Below are 21,773 nucleotides of genomic sequence, written 5' to 3' on the forward strand. Positions count from 1 at the left end.
TCAAATTATTAAAACATAAAATCTAATCTCAGTGTGTGTAACCTTGTGGTAGAAGGGCAGCTTAATTCCATAGCGGTGTTATTGCTTTGCCTAAATAGATAAATACTTTTTTTTTCTTTTTCAAAACAAACCAAATAACTGCACAGGTTCATTTAAAGCATTAAAAACAGGAGCAGGTGTGATTATAAATGTTTGTCTCCCGATTATTAAAGTGCATCAGTGGCACCAATCTATTAATTTTGCATGTCCTTCAAATGTATTCCATTTTTGAGGAGTAGCTTTTTTTCCCCCATTTCAGTTGTAGTTTTCCGGACAGTTTTTAGACATGCACAATCATGAGATCTTGGGTTAAAAGTTCCCGTATCAAAGTTCAACAAACAAGTGAGATATTCAAGCAGTCTATCAAGTAGTGCCTTATTAATACATTTGCACAGTGTTGTTCCCTTCTGACAGAAAACAATAGTCAATCTACTTTTTCATGTGTGCAGTGATACACCTGTTATGAAACGAAGGGCTGAACATAGACTGTTTATATAAATGGACATAGCTAACCTGCTAGCTGTCACGTTCCAAAAAGGAAGTGATCATGTGCGCACTTCCGGCTCCATCGACTCTGGCTCCAATTCACTTTACGCTGAAAAATTGTCGCCCCTCTATCTGTAACTGCTGCTGTCAGACTCGTCATTTTGATCTTAAAATGTTCATTTTAACTCGCTCTACATGATCCTGTTTTTGTTTTTTTTATTTCACTATAGTGTCTGTAAATTAAGATATGAACATTAATAACAGATGAATCAGGCGCCTTCTTTCCTCGAAGTCGCTCCTGCTAGAGTTAGCAACACATTTGATTGACAGTGTTGCTAAGGACCTGCTCCATGCTAAACCAGTGGTGCGGGTGGGAAGGGGCGTTACCTTCAACAGCCTCGCTCTGGATTGGCTCTTTGGTTGCTATGATACTCATGGTTGGGGCTGAGTGAAATGAGTGTATCGTGTCTATTATATCTCAGAAACCAGAACAAAAACAAAGGTTGCTTGAACAATTTCTTTTCTGTAATTCAGTGGGACACAAGTTTCGTTTTGATTATGTAATAAAACAGAACCTTGGATCAGTGGATCAGTTTGTCATTTAATACCTCAGTCTTTTTGTCACTTCTCTTGAGCGTGTTTAAAACATGAACTTTATAAATCAAAATCTCACAACTGCAACTCACAAAAATCACAATTACATATTTTTCCCAAATGATTCCGGCCTATTTTCCTTGTATCTACTCCCTGTATAAAAATGCAGCGGCGCGACCCAAAATGGCCTAAAACAGGACACTTGTAACTGCGATCCATCATTTAAGCAGAGACAGTAATCTGACGAGATGCGTTTCATTTGAGTTCAGTACTAGTTCTACAGCAGATTCAGTTCTTCACGGCCGATGTCTTTAGGTCATCTGACATTTCCAGTACAAGGTGGAATTTAAGCCGGGATCGATGTGTCTGAGGCCATAAGCTGAGTCACGGTCCAGCTCACGTCCAAACTCAAGCACTGACTGGCAAAAGCACTTAGATTATAATGGCTTTAAACTGTTGAGGTCTGTATGTAAATGCGGAGATTAGCTGATGCGGATGACATGGATTTGCGTAAAATCAATGTTGCTTTTGGTTCATTAAGAAACAGGGGATGAGGATTAGGATAACAATATGAGAGGAAAGTTCTGCCCGGTAGAACAGAAATAATTTAAATTTTGCAGAAGATTTTGATATGCATAAACAAAAGAATCTGCAACAATATAGATTTTTAAAGGTGAAATACAGTATGTAGCTTTTCTAGTGTTGGGTTTGCTACATGCTGTTTGTTATTGCTTTGATTGTAATGTTCCACAGTGTCGCATTTAATTAGCCTCCAGGGACACAAGCAAGTGACACCATCAGACCAATTTACAGATCAGGCCTATGGAGAAGCTAAAGTTATGTACAGATTATGCTGTAACGGTAAAGCTAACAGCAACACGCAAGGCAAGTTTATTTGCAGAGCACAATTGGTACACAAGGTAATTCAAAGTGCTTTAAAGAATAAGAAAGATATTAAAGTCACAATACAACAAATTGAAACAACATAAACTCAGATTCCTCATGTTTAGTCCTGACCCTGAGCACCAGCAGGAGGTCGGTCCCTGAAGTCCTCAGAGTGTGAGATGGTTCATGTGGCTCTAACATGTGGGAGATGTTCTTTGGTGCTGGTCCATGGAGAGACTTGTTCACACAGAGCTGCTTAAAAGTCTATTCTCTGAGCCACAGGAGCCAGAGACCTGAGCACAGGACACATGTGTGAAGTACTTCCTGGTTCTAGTCAGGACCCGAGCAGCAGTGTTCTGGATGTACTGCAGCTGTGTTAAGGCTCGTTTGGAGAGGCCAGTGAGCAGGACGTTACAGTAGTTTAACCTACTGGAGACAAACGCATGGATAAGTCTTTCTAAGTCTGGTTTTGACAGTATATCTTTGATTTTTACAATGTTTTTAGATGGTAAAAAGCTGCAGATGTTACTGACTTGATGTGGTTGTTAAAGTTCAAGTCTGAGTCCACTATTACCCCTAGATTCTAGACTGATTTGAAGGTTTTAGAGAGAGACTGGAGGTGACTGCTGACACTTTCTCTGTGTTTCTGTGGCCAAAGATTATGACTTCAGTCTTGTCCGAGTTTAGCTGGGGACAGTTTTGCATCCACACTGTTGGATGCAGTGGCCGAGTGAATCCATGCTTATGTGCACTTCCTGATTATTGGGACAAGACAAATATTGCTCAGGTACATGGGAAAATTCAGGCACTTGAACACCTTACCTCAAAGTAATAGACAAGCACGAGGCAGGTCGCCAAACCATAAAAGTTACATAGTGTATCTTTAAATGAATTTCTATATTTTCATTATTTGAACACCACATTTTAAGCACACCTATTTTTCAGCCAGATTAATTCAAATGTAAACAAGAGTGGAGCTTTCCAAACCCGGCTGGGATTACATCCAAACCCATTTACAAAGCTTTGGGACTCCATCAAAAACAGGACAACAGCCTCTGCGTGCAAATGAGGAGACTCGACACTGTAGTGAAGCATAATGTGCCCATATTATCATCAATTATCAAGAGGAGCTGGTCTTTACCTAATCCTGCGTTAAAATGATGGACTCGTAGTCAGACTGAAACATGTCGAAAGCTCTTAAGTCTGAAGCAGTGTCAGAGTTATCAGAGAAATCAAGGTACGAACAAATATTAGCTTTACAAATCACTCCATGGAAACGCACTCATGCAGTTTTGAATATCATCATTTTGTCATGTATAAGAGATTAGATTCCATTGAAGATTTAAATGAAATGTAAATAGCCAAATCTGATGTGAGCAAGGCCATAAACCAGGCATGGCCAAACTGTGGCCCGGGGGCAAAATGCAGCCCTCAGACCAATTTTTCTCAGCCCATATTACTTTAAACAGTATTTCTTACTGTACATTTCTGAAAATTAACGTTAACCAAGCCCATATCAAATTTTTAATGTGTCCCACTGAGGATGTGAGCATGAATAAAGGTCTAGTGGCTCAGTCTAACTTGTAATAATAACAGATTTGAAGTATTCATTGTATTGGCGATCAGTCTATGGCCCTCAATCGGCCCTCAGCTTTGTCTGTGTTTTTATATGTGGCCCTTAATGAGAAAAGTTTGGACCCCCCAGCAATAGACTGTAGACAGAAACAGACAGACCTAACCTGCTAGTGCTTCTGGCTCCAATGACTCTGGCTCCAATTCACTTTCTATTGAAAAATTCGTCCTACTCTTTGTAACTCCTCCTGTCATGCTTGTCATTTTGGTCTTTGGTATTTTTGTTTCGCTATTGTGGCCGTAAATAAAGAAAAAATCAGGCACTTTCTTTTCCCCAAGGTCCCTCCCGCTAAGATTAGCAACATGTTTGATTGAAATTGTCCGCTCCTTGCTAAACCAGCATTGCAGGCGGGAAGAGCCGTAACTTTCAACAACCTTGCCCCGGATTGGCTCTTTGGTTGCTATGATACTCGCTGTCAAAATTCTAAATATGGAACTATTCGCCAAATTGGCCCCTATAACCGCTAGCCTTAATTTGACTGGAGCCGAACACTGTGGGAGAAGTCACACTCTTTTAGTCCACTTCTTCATTCGAGCTATGGTAATGAGAGGTACCATGTCATTTTAATGATCTTATAACTCCAAAAATCCGATAATAATGAGATTTAGAGTGTGTGCATAGCCCCGGCCAATGAGTCCTGTCCCTGTGCAGATTTCAGTCAAGAAGAAGACATAAAAACAGACATAAAGACAAGTTCAATATCATTATAGTTGATTTATGTAAGAGGAATGACACTATCCACTTCCATTACTTTATAAAGCTAACTAAAACCACAGCTGCTCACTCTGCCTGAGGAAAGTGGAAGTCTGTAGTTTACTTTGTTTCTATGTTTTTTTGCCTCTGGTCAAGTCAAGTTCATCCAAATTTGAGTCCATAAAAAAGGATTTGATCTATATAGAAATATTTTGGATATAAATTGCGTTCATTCTGTCGATACCTTGTGATGTTAGATGATCTTTGTAGCCACAGTTGCCCTGGAGCAGACTGACAGAAGTGAGGCTGCCAATTTCCGTAAGTGGTTTCAAGACTAAAACTGGTACCGAAACAAGATACTCATTTGAGCAGGTATCGATACCAAAAAATTCCCATTCATAGGACAGAAATGAACCTTTGGCTAACCTGGATCTTTAGTTTTCTGATGAGTTGTTTATCCAAGACGTTCATAGATCAGATGCAAATATTTCACAGTACGGCTTTAAACTTATCAACGTCCACGGTGACAAGCAGGTCGCACAGGTTAGAGGTCAGATCTGTGGAGGGTCCCTCAGTTTACAGTAAGGAAACAGGTTCTTTCATGATCTTTGGTTAACAATAAAAACACCCGTATTTGACTGATGTGTTTAACGCCGTACTGTGGAATATTCTGTGCCAAGACACTATTAAAGTTAAATATTGCACGTTTAAGATAACTCTTCCTAGTTTAGTTCAATCTGAATTGCAACTGCGCCATTGGCTTCCATCTAAGTCAAAATCACGTCCATGTAACGCTAAGTAGGCTAGGCGGACTGACTGCTTAAGTTAAGTAACGTTGTATTACTGTAGAGGTGATCAGAAAACTAAATTCGGAAAAGAGCCATAAACTGTATGAATGAAAAACGGACAGGGTAAAATGAAAATATGAATATATTATAGATATTTCAATGTGCATATACATATAACCAGGTATGCAATAATATTCAATAGATACAACAACAATATGTGTATATGATAGACATGTATATTAATATATATTATAGACAGGAAGATATGCAATGAATGAAATGAAAATCAAACCAAAAGGACAACTTCAGGAGTGCCGAATATTTCTAGTCCCGTGAAACTACTGAATGTCCATTCCTTTGCAATATGTCCATGTCTTTTGAACCGTGTTTCAAAGTTCAAAGTTCAATCCAAGAATAAATAAAGTTCGATTTCCTACCACAATGTGGTGTTTCTAGCTCGACATCACGGGACTGAAGAGTGGAATATCCTTTTATCAGAAGTTGAAGAGGGGAAAAGAAAAACCTGACCTGCACATGGTCAAAGGAAAAAAAACAGACTAATTCCACATCATTAATTAGAGCTGTAAGCCTCTGAACTAATTATTATTATAACAATTATTTTGAAATGCCATAAATTTAAATGTTCAATAAATTTAGAAATTAAATTCCTAGATTGTTATATTAACAACACTGAGTTCAATAACAAGTCAAAGTGCACCTTTAAATCAAAATTAGCTGTAAAGCTTACAGTTCATCAATAGCTTTAAAAGCTTATCAAATATTTTCAAATCAAATTCACTTAGATATAATTTGTGTAAAAAAAAATCAAAATATGTAGCTACATTCAATCATAATACATCACAGAAGAAAACTATCATGGCCGCCAAAAGAGTAACACAAAATAACAGACACAATAACGGACACTAAAACGGGCCCACATAACATAAATGAAAGTGTCCTTTAAATGCTAAAGGTTTGGCCTTTAATTCGGCAGGAATAATAAATCAAATAGTGTCCGTATTTAATCAATAAACACACTAATAGGTTGCGCTAATAACGCGCTAGCATTAGTCGAATTAGCTGCGGCCTCTAAGGAGTTTTGAATACTCAAACGCAAGATAGCGGTAAAGTGGCGTGTGTTTAACTGTTTAACTAAAACAACGGCAACTTAACATGATATCGTGACTCACCGATGAGCGGAAGATTAGATGGACGGTAAGTTGAGGAAGAATGAGCCACGGAAAAGTTAGGACACCAACTCCAGAGCACAAACAGAAGCAACCAGCACCACAATGAGCAGCAGCAGGGAGCAGCAAACAAAGTGACGGGGCCGGCCCAGGTGGTACTGAAGGGGCTCACCGGAACAGGAAGCAGAGATGGGGGCCGCTAAGTCACGTGGGTTACATCCAGTTGTGTGAAACTATTGCCGATCTTTCAACTATACTCATATTTAAATCAGAACTATTCATCAAAATCAACGTTTTAGAGCTTTTTTTTTACAATGTTATGTTTATTATGTTTATTTAGAGTGATTCATGTGTGTTTAAGTAATTCTTCTCCTGTATTCAAGACGTCTATCCCTGTTTTTACCTCCACCAGTACACACCCACTTTGACGTAAAGTGGTCCCTCGTTTATCGCGGGGGTTACGTTCTAAAACTAACCGGCGAAATCTGTGAACTTGTCGGCTTTATTTTTTACAATTATTTTATATGTTTTGCAGCTATAAAACCCCTCACCACACACTTTATACACTTTTCTCACACAGGCGTTAACATTTTCTCACATTTCTCTCTTGTTTAAACACAAAGTTCAAACCTTCGTCGGTGCAGAACGTTTCATCGACATTGTGGGTTTTGTCGGGGAGAAAACTTGCAAACATACAGCACTTTAGAGTCACACTGCGATCCAACATCTTTGTAAATTTGTGCTGAAAATGTGCAAATTCATAATGATCCATGGGTGTCATAGATTATAACTATAGCGCAGACAAAAGCACAATATGTCTTCTTTAAAAATGTGAAAAGTCCAGTCTCATGTCCTTGTCCTATCACATCGTCTGAACTCCACTTCAACAGCACCTGGTCTTAAGGTTACTAGAATCAGCGCAGCTCTACAAACCCTTTCACGCCATTACATCATGTTCTCTCCATCTCTCTCTCCTCTCTCATTCCACTGCTTCTTTTCATGGACCAGGCCTCCACAAAAGGTCATTTACTCTGGCAACAATAATGTGATGAGAGCTCAGAGTGAAGGAGCGCGACCCGGACAAAAGGACCCAAAATGGCGTCTGCTGGAGGAGTTATACGGCCGTGGGATTGTAAAGACCTGTCTGCTTTTTGGGGAATGTGAAATGGAAAACGGACCATTTTTCCTGGATAATGTTGTGTTGTTTGTCGGACTTTTAGATGGTGTTTCCGCCTGAGGGGAGTTGTAATTTCAACGATAACAGCAGCGGCTCGATGCAGAAGAAAGAGTGAACATATAAAGGTTCCAGATTGTTTTCGCTGGAGTAAGTTTGTCTGTTTTTTCTTCTCAGTAAAATTGAAAGTACAGGGGAAGGCTCAGTGTTCATTGCTTCAGATATTGTGTATTCATTTTAATGTGAGTATTTGGCAAGTTTTCTGTGTTCAGTTTGTGTTTGGGCAAATGAGGTAGAACTGTACGGAACCTTTACAGCCGATATACAAAACCAATCCAACTTTATAACAAAAACAACACAGTGGAACAAAGTGCTTTACACAAATAATTTATGTGGAGTTTATGTGGAGTTTGCATGTTCCTTCCGTGTATCGTGGAGTTTGCGTGGAATTAATCTGTTCTCCCCATGCCTGGGTAGAGTTCGCATGATCTCCCTGTGTTTGTGTGGAATTTGTATGGTCTCCCTGGATCTGGGTGGAGTTTGGATATTCTTCCTGTGTCTGTGTGGAGTTTGAACGTTCTACCTCTGTCTGTATGGAGTTTGCATGTTCTCTCCATATCTGCGTGGAGTTGATCTGTTCTCTTTTCTATGTGAAGTATGTATGTTCTACCTCTGTGTGGAATTTGTATGGTTCCCCTGCATCTGGGTGGAGTGTGCATGTTCTGCCTGTGTCTGTACGGAGTTTGTATATTCTCCCTGTGCCTGTATGGAGTTTGCATGTTCTCTCCATATCTGCGTAGAGTTAATCTGTTCTCCCCATGTCTATGTGGAGTTTGCATGTTCTTCCTATATGTGGGTGGAGTTTTCCTGTTCTCCCTTTGTCTGTGTGGAATTTGTATGCTCTCACTGTGCTGGGTGGAGTTTGCATGTTCTCCCTGTGCAGTGTGGGTTTACTCCAGTTTCCCCCATCAGCCCAAGACATGCACATTAGGTCCAGTCGTCCAGCTGAGGTCGTCCTGATCGAGATTAGCTCAACATCTGGAGCTGGATCCCACTGCTCCTGACAGGTTTAACCCAGTGACATTGAAGAATGGGTCAAACGCAGTGGACAAATTTCCCTATGTGGACAACAAAGGCGAATATAGAGAAAGTATCCATAGACTGTATAAATAAATGGGCATAGCTCACCAGCGCTACATGAGCCTATGAACACCTTAAACACCTTACCTCGACTCCCAATGGCTTTTTTTTTTCTTCTTTCTGTGATATAATTGTATTTTAAATGGTGATAACCTGTACCTATATAGCTTCAACGCTCATCTGATCCAATTATACAAAAAAATTAATTGGTGATGAATCCCCTGATATAACAAATACAGTACGTGGGGTTACTTCTCCACCGATCTGATTTGTCTGAACTTGTCTCCATGGAGATAGTGTGTGTTTAATGCTGCAGTGGAACATCCTGAGTAAAGCAATAACAAGCAAGAGGTGGACCATCTATCTATAAAGTTACGTGCTGCATCTTTAATCATAGAACCAACAAACTTCTAAAGCAGCAGGAGCACTAATCACTTTTGCACTATAGAACAGCAACAGAAGTTAGTAGCAATCCAGTTTTTTTATGTATTTCTTCCAAAATCGAAAGTCTCTGCTCCTCTGGCCTCTCCCCGGGTTAAACCAAAGAAGAAACTCATTTATAAAGTTTGTTTGGGGATAAGTCCTGTGAGCATAGTGCAGCTCCAACAGACCCACTTGATTAACCTGATATTGAATTTCTACAGGCGCTCTATCATTAAAGCCCTGTGCTATTTAACGCCGCCGCTTAAACCTTCTGTAACCAACTTTTATTTCCATATATTTGAACAAAATGTATCTCACCGCAGCACAGATACACTGTATAAGCAGCTCTCGAGGTCAAAATACGTCCGCTGTGTACTGCCTGCATCTAATTATAAAGTATTTCATTGTCCGGTAATCAGAAAGTGCATTGTTAGCATTATAGTTGTTGTAAACGTAGCAGAATTATGCACAAAAACTATTCTAAATCTACAATATTGTGCAAAAACATGAATAAACAGCAGAATGACACAGTTTAGTGACTAGAATAGAGTTCATAATTCTACTTTCTAAAGCTTAAATCTGATCATATTGCAGAAAAAATTACCAAAAATGACTCTAGTACAAAGAAAAGAGTACTCACAATAAATACTGACCCCCAGAAATTATTGATCTACTTTTGAATGATAAGCCCATAGAGTAATTATATGAACAGGTCTATGTTTAGCTAGTATTAAATGCCAGGGAGGAGGCCAAGTATATCACTATGGACCCCACACACCCGCTGTACTCTTTTCTTTTCTTTGTTTATCTTTATTTATACAGGGGAACTCAATCCAAAACATTAAAAACAGGAGCAGGTGTGTGGATAAAAGTTCGTTACCAGGTTATTAAATAGCGATTGTGTCACCAAAGTTAAATACTGCAAAAGATACACACCAAACCCACACAGCCGCTGTACTCCACTCAGGTACTGCAAAAGACTCGCGTTATATCCACCCACGCAGCTGCTGCACCATGGATCTCCATCTTCATCGCTCTGGGGGACACTGCATGGTCCCTCGGGAGAAAAACGAAACGCTACAGAGACGGAGATTTTGATCTTGCAGAGATAGGATCAACAGGAGGGGTGTCCAGGAATCCTCAGAAACAGAACCTGAGGCTGGTGCTGATGTGGGACTAAGGAGACGGTGACGTTTGAAGAACATTGATGTATCTGTATTATTTTTGTGTGTCATAATTTGAACGGTTCAAATTGCTGTGATCGCTTTTGCAAACTTCTTTACCGTCAGCTACTCCAGGTCTGATGCTTCAGTTCTTTTGCTTCCACCTTTTCCATTCAGGCCATTCTGTTCGCTTCCTCCGTGACTTTTTTAATAGCTGAAGTTTTACAAGGCTCAAAGAGGAACGTCAGTAAAACAAACGCACACAGTGACCTTTGTAAACTCGAGCTGCGCTGTGTCCCCGCAGAGGACAGGGACAGGGACAGGGATGGTAGTTTATGTGAAATTAAAGCTTTAACTGTGACTTTATGAGGCACTGTCTGCATATATACAGTGTTTGACAGCGGTACATCTGACCAGAACTGAAGAAGCGGCGAAACGTCTTCACTCCTACAACGTTCTGCCCAGTAGACAGACGTGAAACTACATATGCGTAACGAGAAGGAGCACTGAGAGACATTTAGACGATTCTTATTCAAGTCTATACTATATGTTTGTCTGCATTTTAAACACCTTTGTGCTGGTTACATTATAATTAAACATTCAAATAAACCATATAAATGACGTCTATAATATTAACTAGAAAAAATAATCAATTCATAGTATGTGCCCCTAAATTGTCTTTTTTGTTCTCGTAAAAGATTTCAGTCAGAGGCTCCTGTGGTCCTGGGAGAGAAGAAGAAAAAAAAAAAAGTGATTCTGGAGCTTGAAACTTGAGAAATGAACCTTTTCTGAATATTTTTATAATGTCGTCTCTCTGTGTCTTTCACAAGTATAAGACACATAGACTCGTTTACACCCATGGACCACTATGAACCTACTGGACACTTGAGCACTATTCTCTCTCCTTTCTCTTTCCTCTCTTCCCTGTCTCTCTCTTTTCTCTCCCTACATTCCTTTACCCTCTTTCTTTCCTCCCTCCTTCTCATCTTCCCTCTATCCCCCTCCTCTTCCTCCTTCCCCTCTCTTCTTTTACCTCATTCCTCTCGCTCAATCCCTCCCCTTTTTCTCTCTCCTCCTCTCATCTCCTTTTTCCTCTCATCTTTCCTCCCCTCTCCATTCTGTTACCCTCTCTCCTCCTTCTGAGAGCAAGTATAAGACACAGATTAGTGCATGCCCATGGAACCTACCTGGACACTGAGCACCATTCTTCCTTTACCCTCATTCTTTCCTCCCTCCTCATCTTCCCTCTACTCCTCTTCCTCCTTCCTCTCTCTTTCTCCCCATTCTTTCACCTCCTTCCTGTCCTTTCTCTCTCCCTCTTTCTCTCATCTCTCCATAATTTTACCGTCTCTGCTCCTTCCTCTCTCTCCTCCTCCCTTCCCTTCCTTCCTCTTTTTCTGAGAGCAAGTATAAGACACAGACTCGTACACACCCATGGACCACTATGAACTGGACACTGAGCACTATTCTCTCTCCCTTCTCTTTCCTCTCCTCCACACCTCTGTCTTTTCTCTCCCAACATTCCATTACCCCCTTTCGTTCCTCCTCCCTCCTCATCTTCCCTGTATTCCTCCTCTTTCCCCTCCTCTTCCCCCCTCCTCTCTCTTGTTTTTTCTATTATCACCATGGCATTTGAATCGGTATCGTGTATCAAGTTTATTCCTTGATATCGAAATTGAGTTCAGATTTTTAGTATTGTGACAGCACTGTATGAAACACAGATAGATCCTGGTTATATTCACACTTTAGCTTGCGTTCATTCGGCGCATAGGCCCTCTTAATGATTAAAACATACACTCGCTCCGCTAACTCTGTCAGTAGTGTGGCGACCCTGAGCTGGAGTGATGGACGCGCAAACAAACCGGGCGCTTTAGCTGATCGATACTTGGCCCTTAGCATCCTCTCAAAGACATTAAGGACTCAATATCTCCTCAGTATAATAATTAGTCTCTTCACAAAAGCAATAAGTGCCCCCAACCAAGGCCAATCAATAAGATATATTATGATTAATGTATGTGGAGGAGGTGTCTGGGGTGAGGGAAGTCTGCGAGACCCCGGTTAGTCTACTGCTCCCCGCGAACCGGCCCTGGATAAGCGGAAGAAAATGAATGGATCAACTCATGTCATATTTTCAACTGACGGGAAGGATTTTTTCAACATTAACCATTTGTATCAAGATTTGAACCCACAACATTTAGATTTAGTTTGACATAAATAAGTTCTACAATATAATACGAAATCAAAATCAGTTGGCGCCATAGACTGCATATATAAATGGACATACCTGCTAACCTGCTAGCTGCTGTGTTCTAAACAGGAAGTGTGCATCAATTCTGGCTCCAATTTACTTTCTATTGAAAAACTGTGGCCCCTCTCTTTGTAACTGCTGCTGTCAGACTCGTCAATTTGGTCTTAAAATGTTCATATTAACCCACTCTACATGATCCTGGGTTGGGTTTTTTTTTACTATTTTGTCTGTAAATCAAGATATGAGCATTAATAACAGACAGATCAGTCTCTCCTGCGAGCGTTAGCAATACATTTGATTGACAGCATTTCTAACTGTCCGCTCCCTTCTAAATCGGTGGTGCAGGCAGGAAGTTGCATTACCTTCAATTATCTTCAATAGACTCACTCCTGATTGGCTCTTTGGTTGCTATGATACTCAGTCGGAATTCCAAACATGCAACTCAGCTCAAAATTTGCCCTTATAACCGTTAGCCTTGATGAGCTTCATCTGACTGGAGCTGAACACTGTGTGTGACGACGTACTCGCTCAGTTCACTTCTGTACACAGTCTATGGACGTCACTCATAGCGCTCAGTTGCAAATGATGTCAATTGAGGCTAGTAGTTATAGCGGCTAATCTAAAAACATGACCCGTATTTGTAAATCCAGGTGCACAACCAATCAAATCTGTCAATCATCTAGCTGTCAGTCAGATCTGTTGATAACGCTAGAGGAGTCAACGTCGGGGGGAAAAAGAAGGCACGCCATTGGTCAATTATTAATATTCACGGATTCATTTACAGACAGAATAGACAGACGAAATAATAACAAACATTTTAAGGTCAGAAAGACGAGTCTGACAGCAGCAGTTACAGAGAGAGGGGCCACGTTTTTTCAATAAAAGTCAAATGGGACCAGATCTCGAGGGAAACACGCCGCGCACATGCTCATTTCCTACTCAGAACATGGCGGCTAACGAGCTGGATATGTTCATTTATATATAAAGTCTAAGGTTGGTACAATTCTTTAGGTAATAAAATGTCCTCTGCAAAGAACAAAATGTCTCCGTATCTGTAGTTTAAACCTCTCGCAAACTTATGGGATTGTTGTATTAGTTTATCAGTTCATATTTCAGGTCTCACTTCTGAAATAGAAATTCCTCTGGAGTTGTTTACAGTGTGCTCTCTGAAAAGAACGGTACTTTTGGAACTATTTATTACAAATCTAATCACAATACTTGTCACAAAAATTGCAAACGTATTTTCTGCTCTAGCATAAATCCAATATGGCTGTCTATTTTCAGCACGAGCACATGACGGTAAATACGGTCTGACCTCCTCGGATTAGGTGAACTCAGATGACATGAACTCATATAGCAGCGAGGTCACAACCACAGAAAAGCGTTTACAGGCCAATTTAACCTTGAAACAGCACATGCTCCAGCTCCTATAGACAGCTGTCAGTGTCAAAGTGGGGTTTGTTTTTGCTTTTCTTGGAATGTTCCACAGTATGGCATTAAATATATACATTAATATCCATGGGGGAAAGTATGTGACGCTGCTAGTTGTCAGTACAGGTAGAATTTGAGGGGAAGCAAGATCACCCACAGTAAGAATACATGTTTTCAAAGTATTTTTCAGAAGTTTATTGATAACTTTAAGAGTCGCACTCACAATAAAAGTGATATAGTAAGAAGACATGGACTGATATGGGTTTTTTCATGTTGATTTTTTAGAAACCAGAGCAACCAGTCGATGAGCTCTGCCGATATTTTTGGGCTATTTATTTTACCAGGTTATTTAATTAAAATTTACTACAAAATCCCCCAAATTCGCTTTTTACCACCAAACTTTAAGAGCTGTAGTCAGGTTTTCTGCAGTTACCTCTTCGTATTAAAGTGTTAATATGAAGCTTTGTGTAGTAAAGAAATAATCGATTCTGTCAACTGGACAAAAAGTCGTAGGAGTGAAGATGTTTCGCTGCTCATCTAAGCTGCTTCTTCACTTCTGGTCATGAAGTTTTGTGAGTATTTTCCCGTCGGCGGATTGACCAAAACAAAATATCGCCCTTTGCTGGACATTTAAGGACGACAGCTGATACGTTTGATCTCTAATAGTAAGAATAATAGATGTCTGAAATAATATTTTTTTTCTAATTAAGTGAACATGAAACTCGTATAACTCGACAAGCCCAAAACACAACTTTGGTAACTGGTAATTGGTCGCATTTTATATAGTATTTTTCACCTTCAAGTCACTCAAAGCACTTTACATTAAGAAACCACTCACCCATTCAGACACATATTCATACAAATTTGGCCAAATGGTGACGTCTATCAGAGGATCACAGTCATGGAGCAGATTACCAGCCCATGTCAGGAACTGTGGGTCCGTTTCAACCTTCAAGAACACTCTGAAACATTGGTTGAAAAATAATCAAACATGCTCACACAGGTAGATTATTTTCTTCTTGGGACCTCTTAAACTCAGAGTGTGTCGTTCGCTTGCTGTCATGTCTATGTGCACTTTTGTCTCTCGTCTGAGTTTCTCTAAATGTTCTGTTTCTGTAAACTCGCTATTGTGCTAATTCTGGCATATTTACATTGATACTGTTTGTTGACATGTTGATTAATATGCACTGTCCTAATTAAAATAGATAAATAAATAAAAATAAATAAATACACCAGTGTACACAGACACTGAGGGAGAAATGGGTTAAGTGTCTTGCCCAAGGACATCATTCATCTGTGAGAGCTGGAATCGCACCTCCAACCTGTGGCTCAGTGGACAAACGCCCCACCAACTGAGCTACATGTTGCCTGACTGTTAGTAGGTGACAGGTGTATGAGCACACACACTGTATCCAGCACTTTTCATTACTGGGACTGGCCACTGTTTGGTTTCCAGGCCAGTGCTTTACCCTCTGCCTCAGCTTCTCCAATAAACATATACTTCTTTGTTGTCCTTGTGCGGGGGCCTATGGGCTTATCAGTGACGTTCAGAGGTACCACGCTCCAGTCTACACAAAAGCACACACATTATGCATTTGTATTGTTATTGGCCTTTAAATTTGCTTACATCTGAGTTTATACACTTGACCTCACAACTGGGGGAAAAATGAAAGGGAGCAATTTCCGAAGCTGAATGAAGCAAAATAAAACTGTTTTTGATGATGCAGCATTATAACTTTTTTTAATACTCAAAATTAAAAACATAAATAAACACATAAAAATGTTTGTTTTAACTGCTCTACATGATCCTAGTGTTTTTATTTTACGATTTTGTCTGTAAATTAAAATATGAGCATTAACAACTGACCTATCAAGCTCCTCCTTTCCCCGAAGTTGGCTCCCGCAAGTGTTAGCAACGGGTTTAACTGACACCTATTGTGCGTTGTTGCTAAGGGCGATATTCCAAATACAGTTGTCCCTCACTATTATGGGTTATTTTCAGAACGTAACCCCCGCGATAAACTACACTACTATCACAACATGGCCAATATAATTTAGTACAGAAGGGGAGAGCCAAAATGAATGTTGTTATAATGTTTGGGGGTTTTTTTTGTGTGTTGTGAATGGGTTTGGTAACTACATCAGCATTTGTGACTTTACTTTTTAGATATTTCATGTTAAAGTTCAATGTAATCAACAAGGAAAACTGGCTCTTGCCCCCCCATCTGGCAGCACGGCGTCAACACATTCAAAATTCTGAAAACCACCGATGCGTACACCCCTCTTAATACACATAGTTGCTGTAAAGAAACAGATTCCAGCCGATCACGACACAGAAAAACACACCGACCTGAGCCTCGTTGTCTTTGAGCAGGCGTTTGGTCCTGGCTCCTCCGGGATCGTCCGTGATGTTTAGGACCACCACGCTCTTCTTCTCCCACCCGATAAACGAGCCGTCCGTCATGCCCTCCACCATCGCCAGGAAGTCCTCGTATCCGTGGTGACGCGTGGTGACCACCGAGAACGCCGTCCAATCGTATTCCTCGAGCACTTCGAAAATGACCTCGAGCTGCAGCAGCGTGGAGCAGGTGAACTGGAGGTAGATGGATCCACTCTCCTGCAGGGAAAACAGGGAGAAGATTTGCGTTATGGGAACTCTTGGGAAGACCTAAACTCCGCCCACAACCACATTTCAGATAAAGGGGAGAGTGAGGAGGGGTGGAGTCTGGAGGTATAAGGAACAGTGTGATTGTTCTAACACGTATCCACAATTCAAACTCCGCCCCTGCAGACAGTTGTTTGTAATCAGAAGCACCTGGTTATAATCAGGGCAGTCATGTGTGATGTCACGTAGTACTTGAAATTACTGTGGCCACTGGAAGCAGCATCCACTCAGGGTTGTTTATTTTACTTTTTTGAGCTGCAAATGCACTAAAATTGTCCCCAAAAATGACTAGGAACAGTAGACAGCAGTATTAAAAAACATTTGCAGTGTTTACTGGAAAAAAAAAAGTTGATTTAGTGTTTAGTTCCACTTTAAGTCAAAAGGTAAACAGAGAATCAATCAAACCCAAAATCTGGTCATGAATTATCCATGATCCTGCCAACAACACCAGAGGAAGACAAACGAGGACACATGCAAAAAGTAAGAGCATTGTACAAGCAAAACTTCATCACACTGAGCTCAGTTAGTGCAGTGTAAAACAGTGGGACCCACACTTTTTGTAGTGGTGTCGCCCCGACTGCGACTCTGAGTAATACTGTTTAAAGAAGTCAAGTGTTAAGTAGTAAAAGTAGTTATTGAGGTAAATTTGGAGCCAAGTTGCATATTTTGAATTCTGACCGCGAGTATCATAGCAACCAAAGAGCCAATCAGAAGCGTAGATGTTGACGGTAACGCCCCTTTATATAAACAGTCAATGCTCTGAACACATCATAATAGTTAGAATATTTGTAATTAAACATGTGCATCACTTTTAAAGCTTTTGGGCAGGACTTTGTTATGAAAAAAAATGCTCTTTATTCAACTAATTGCATTTATTTTGTTATGGTGTTTTTTTCCTGTGTATACTTTATAGTTAATGGCAGTGTTTTGAAGGAGATAAATGTGAAGAAATACTGTACATGCTAGGAGACACACAAGCAATATGAGATGTAATCAGTTTTATAGCGAGGCCTAGAGTCATGTGGGACCTCGTGCTCAGGGCCTCATTTTCATACAGCACATCTCGTTTAGAACTAGGCGTCCTGCAGTTATAATGTAGTGGTTTTATAAAGTAGTGTTGATTTATGTAAAATGTTCTATGTTCATGAGACTGACCGTTCTCCGAGGCTTTAAATGTCTCTGTATTCTCTATAGAACTAATTTAGTGTCAAGATCAACAGTCCCACGCAAAATAATACAACCCGACAACCTCCAGAATAAAGTGCACAACACGTCAGTTTTTCCCAAAATCTCCTCACATTCACCTTTGAGTTGTTTTTTTCTAGTCCTGGTTTAGTCCTGATCTAGTCCAGGCTTAATTCTGCATTTACTTCCAGTTTAGTCCGTGTTTTAATGTGACTTTTTTATTCTGCACTCTTTTAATGTTAATTTTATGATGATTATTTATGTTTTGATTTGTTGTATTGTGATTTGAATGTCTTTTTCTGTAAAACACTTTGAATTACTTTATGTACGAGTTGTGCTCTACTACAACTTGTTTAACACCTGTATAACTGATGCATATTGAAAAAACAGGTAAGTTGCCATAGGGATTATCAATTTAAAACAAAATATAGTATTTTTTGAATGGTCCTCAAAATGTCGCCCACGACAGGACCCTGAAGCACATAAACATAGACTATGTTCTAGTTCATGCGTGTCAAACACTTTTTCACCGAGGGCCACATCAGCAAAATGGCTGCTGTCAAAGGGCCAGAAGTAAAATACATGTAAATACTTTTTTAACTTGCTAATTAACCGTTTCTGTATTTATTACTTATTCAAGTTACAAATATTGTATATGCATTTGCCTAGATGTAAAAATATGGCTGTGTAACTGTGTAACTCATGATAACGTGATATTTTAAGACCATCATACCTTTAAATTTACCCTGTCGAGGGCCACATAAAATTATATGAAGGGCCACATTTGGCTCGCGGGCCTTGAGTTTGACACATGTGTTCTAGTTGATACTGTAGTGTTGGTTGTAGCACTCTGGCTGAAGAAGCACTATTTATTCTGAATTGTGTATACTGTATATTTCCATTAAAACTGCTACTTTTGAGTGGTCCTCAAAATGTCGCCAATCACAGGAAGCTGAAACCCATAGACTATATTGGTAAATGGTTTTCTAGCTTCAAGACACTAAAAGCACTTTACATCATTGAACCACTGACCCATTCACACACACATTCATACACCAGAGCACACACACTCCGGGCGAGGTAGGTTAAGTGTCTTGCCCAAGAACACAGCAAGTATTCATCTGTGGGAACTGGAATCGCACCGCCAACCTGTGGATCAATGGATCTGACCGCGCAACCAATGATGTCTATGCTGCCAGCGGGATTCGAACCGCCAACCCTCAGATTACGAACTGAGGTACTGTCCCATTCTACTGGCTACTATAGTGTCAGCAGTAAGACCCTGGCTTAAGATGCACTATTTTTCCTGTAACTATCTGTCTCCACATAAAAAATATATATCTGAATAGTTTTTCTTTCCATTAAATTGGTATCGCCTATGTTTTATGGATCACCAAAGCCCCTGAATGCACCGCGCTGCCTTCACTTGTCACCACACAGGCCTCACCTCGAGTAGCACTTAAATTAAACCTTCAGATCTGGGGACCTTTTCCTTCCAAACCAAACCGTGGGAATCACTGAAGCTTTAAGTTAAATTACAGTTACGTTTCCGTTATTTCAAGAGCCGTGAGCAGAGAAAATGGCAGCTCCAGTTTGATGTTTACAGATGAGTGAAACACGCGTCACTCTCGGTCCCACAGGTAATTAAAAGCTGATTATATTCGGCGTTACAAACCATTCAAAGGCCTGTGTTGTTTTTGCTCATTGGATTTGCCTTTTTTGTGCTGCTGATGGAATCAACGTGAGAAGTGCCAAAACGCGCCCCAAAGAGAGACGGAAAGTAGGTCCCACATGCGTCTTCAGAGACTACGGCAGATCTGTTATAAGGTTTAGGACGCAGTGTTTTATCAGAGTCTACTGGGAAAAGTGCTGATTTATTTACTCAGTTTAGCCTATTTTCTTTAATATATAGTCGCCGTGTGAAAAAAGGGATTTTCTACATGAGTGAAAATTACTTACAAATTTGACAAACCAGGAAGGTACTTTGGCGAATACCATGGAGTACACAGAATACACATAATGCTAAAACGCTTTTCCACTCAACTGGGCTACTGTCGCCCTAGTAACCCTCACCATAATGACACTCAATAAACTATAATAATGATAAAAAATAAATAAATAAAAGACATGCAAAAATGTAAGGAGACTTCTTGACTAGTTTATTTACTTCTTTCAATTTATTGTCAGTACAAAGAGTGAGTTTTTTGTGTGTGTTTTTTGATAGAGTTTCCAAAGTCTAAGTAATAGCAACTGATTGTTCAGATGGTGAAAAGTCCTCAAAATGGAGTCTATAAACAAGAATAGGAAACTCGTGAATTGAAACCAGTCCATGAGGGCTAAACAGATCAATATTTGCAAAAACAAGAAAAGTTGAACTAGACAAGGACTAGACCAGGACCAGAACAAGACCAAGTCAAATCTGCATCGGAATCAGGCTCAAACCAGGGCTAAACCAGGGCTAAACCAGGGCTAAACCAGGGCTAAACCAGGGCTAAACCAGGGCTAAACCAGGGCTAAACCAGGACTAAACCAGGACTAAACCAGGACTAAACCAGGACTAAACCAGGACTAAACCAGGACTAAACCAGGACTAAACCAGGACTAAACCAGGACTCATGTAAAAGCAGCATTAAACCAAACCCCTGTTTTATAACATAAGTGTGTGTTTTTACCTGTGGCTCTCGTCCCAGGCTGGCCCCTCCCCCCACGGCCACCACAGGGATCCCAGTCTGAGCCGACACAAACTCCAACATGGGGGCCAGGGGGGCACGGTTCGGAGGTGGGGGGCGCTCTTCCTCAAAAACCAGGCCCTAAAAAGACAAAATACAGGTGAAGTGGTGTATAAGTGGTATATAATTAGTGTATAATTATTATATAAATTACACTGATGCTCAAAATGGAGAAGGAAGAAGTGAGAATAAGTTAGCCAATCAGAGAGGAGGACATGAAAGAGGGAGGATACAGGTTAACCAATCAAAGAGAAGAAAAACACAAAAACAGGAAATACAAGCTAACCAATCAGAAAGAAGGAAATAAAAGAGAATACAGGTTAACCAATTAAAGAGGACAGAAAAAAGGGGAAATACAAGTTAACCAATCAAAGAGAGGAACACAAATGACAGGAAATATGGATTAACCAATCAGAGAGAAGGACATGAAAGAGGAAATACAGGCTAAATAATCAAAAAGGAGGACAGAGAGAGAGGGAAAACTTGTTAACCAATTAAAGATAAGAAAGTTTGTTAATCTGAAAGGAACACATAAAATGAAGGAAACAGGTTAACCAATCAGTGATAAGGATCGAAAGAGAAGAAATGCAGACAAACCAATAAGAAAAAAGCTCATAAATAGAGGAAATACAAGTTGGGAAGTCACATTATCAGAACAGACAGGAGTGATCTGACAGACGTTTGATTTCGTGAAGCTTTGAGCGACGCCGATATAATCTGATGTACAGTGAACGGAAACTACAAAATACAGATCTGTGTCACGTTCTGTTGATATTATTATTATTGGGATTTCTGGGACTGCGATGTGTGAGAGAGATGCTAGGGTGCAAATTGGCAGCCATGTTTCTGTCAGTCAGGCTCAGGGAGGCTGTGGCTATGGTGAATTGAAATTAATTTTAACCATATTGCTCTGGGAGGGGTTTCCAAAGAGTGCGTCGTCATGACTCAGGACTGAAATCTGCTCATGAAGACAAACTATAAAATATAACTTTTATTATTAAAATGAATTAAATGCCAAATAAAATGGGTCAGTGAAACAAAGGGGAACAAACAATAACGTACAGTATATTCAGCCTTTTTTTAAATAGATAAAATGCAATACCAAGGACAGTGTCTCATGACTAAAGGCGCACTAGGTAACTTTCCTCATGAGGGGCCTGCCACCTGCTTGTCTCCATGGAGATCTTATCACTTTACCTGGAATGTTCCACGGTGTAACATTGTGTTTTTATTGCTGAAAAATGCTTGAAAGTTCTTATTGTGAGTGACTCGCTTCCCAACAGACCTGACCTGTAACTTCATGTGCCAAC

General features: G+C 40.1%; 1 protein-coding gene across 1 annotated transcript in view; it reads right to left on the reverse strand.

Annotated features, from left to right (window-relative positions):
- Positions 1–21,405, reverse strand: part of grin2da (glutamate receptor, ionotropic, N-methyl D-aspartate 2D, a) — a 231,559-nt gene extending 210,154 nt beyond the window's left edge. The window contains exons 1-3 of the mRNA XM_033974905.2: positions 21,373–21,405; positions 20,407–20,544; positions 16,235–16,501 (exon numbers count right to left, since the gene is read on the reverse strand). Of these exons, the coding sequence (XP_033830796.2) occupies positions 16,235–16,501; positions 20,407–20,544; positions 21,373–21,405 (438 nt within the window). The remainder of the gene's footprint in view (positions 1–16,234; positions 16,502–20,406; positions 20,545–21,372) is intronic.
- Positions 21,406–21,773: the final 368 nt, after the last annotated feature.

The sequence above is a fragment of the Periophthalmus magnuspinnatus genome, chromosome 11, assembly GCF_009829125.3.
Source record: "Periophthalmus magnuspinnatus isolate fPerMag1 chromosome 11, fPerMag1.2.pri, whole genome shotgun sequence".
Classification (NCBI taxonomy): Eukaryota; Metazoa; Chordata; class Actinopteri; order Gobiiformes; family Gobiidae; genus Periophthalmus; species Periophthalmus magnuspinnatus.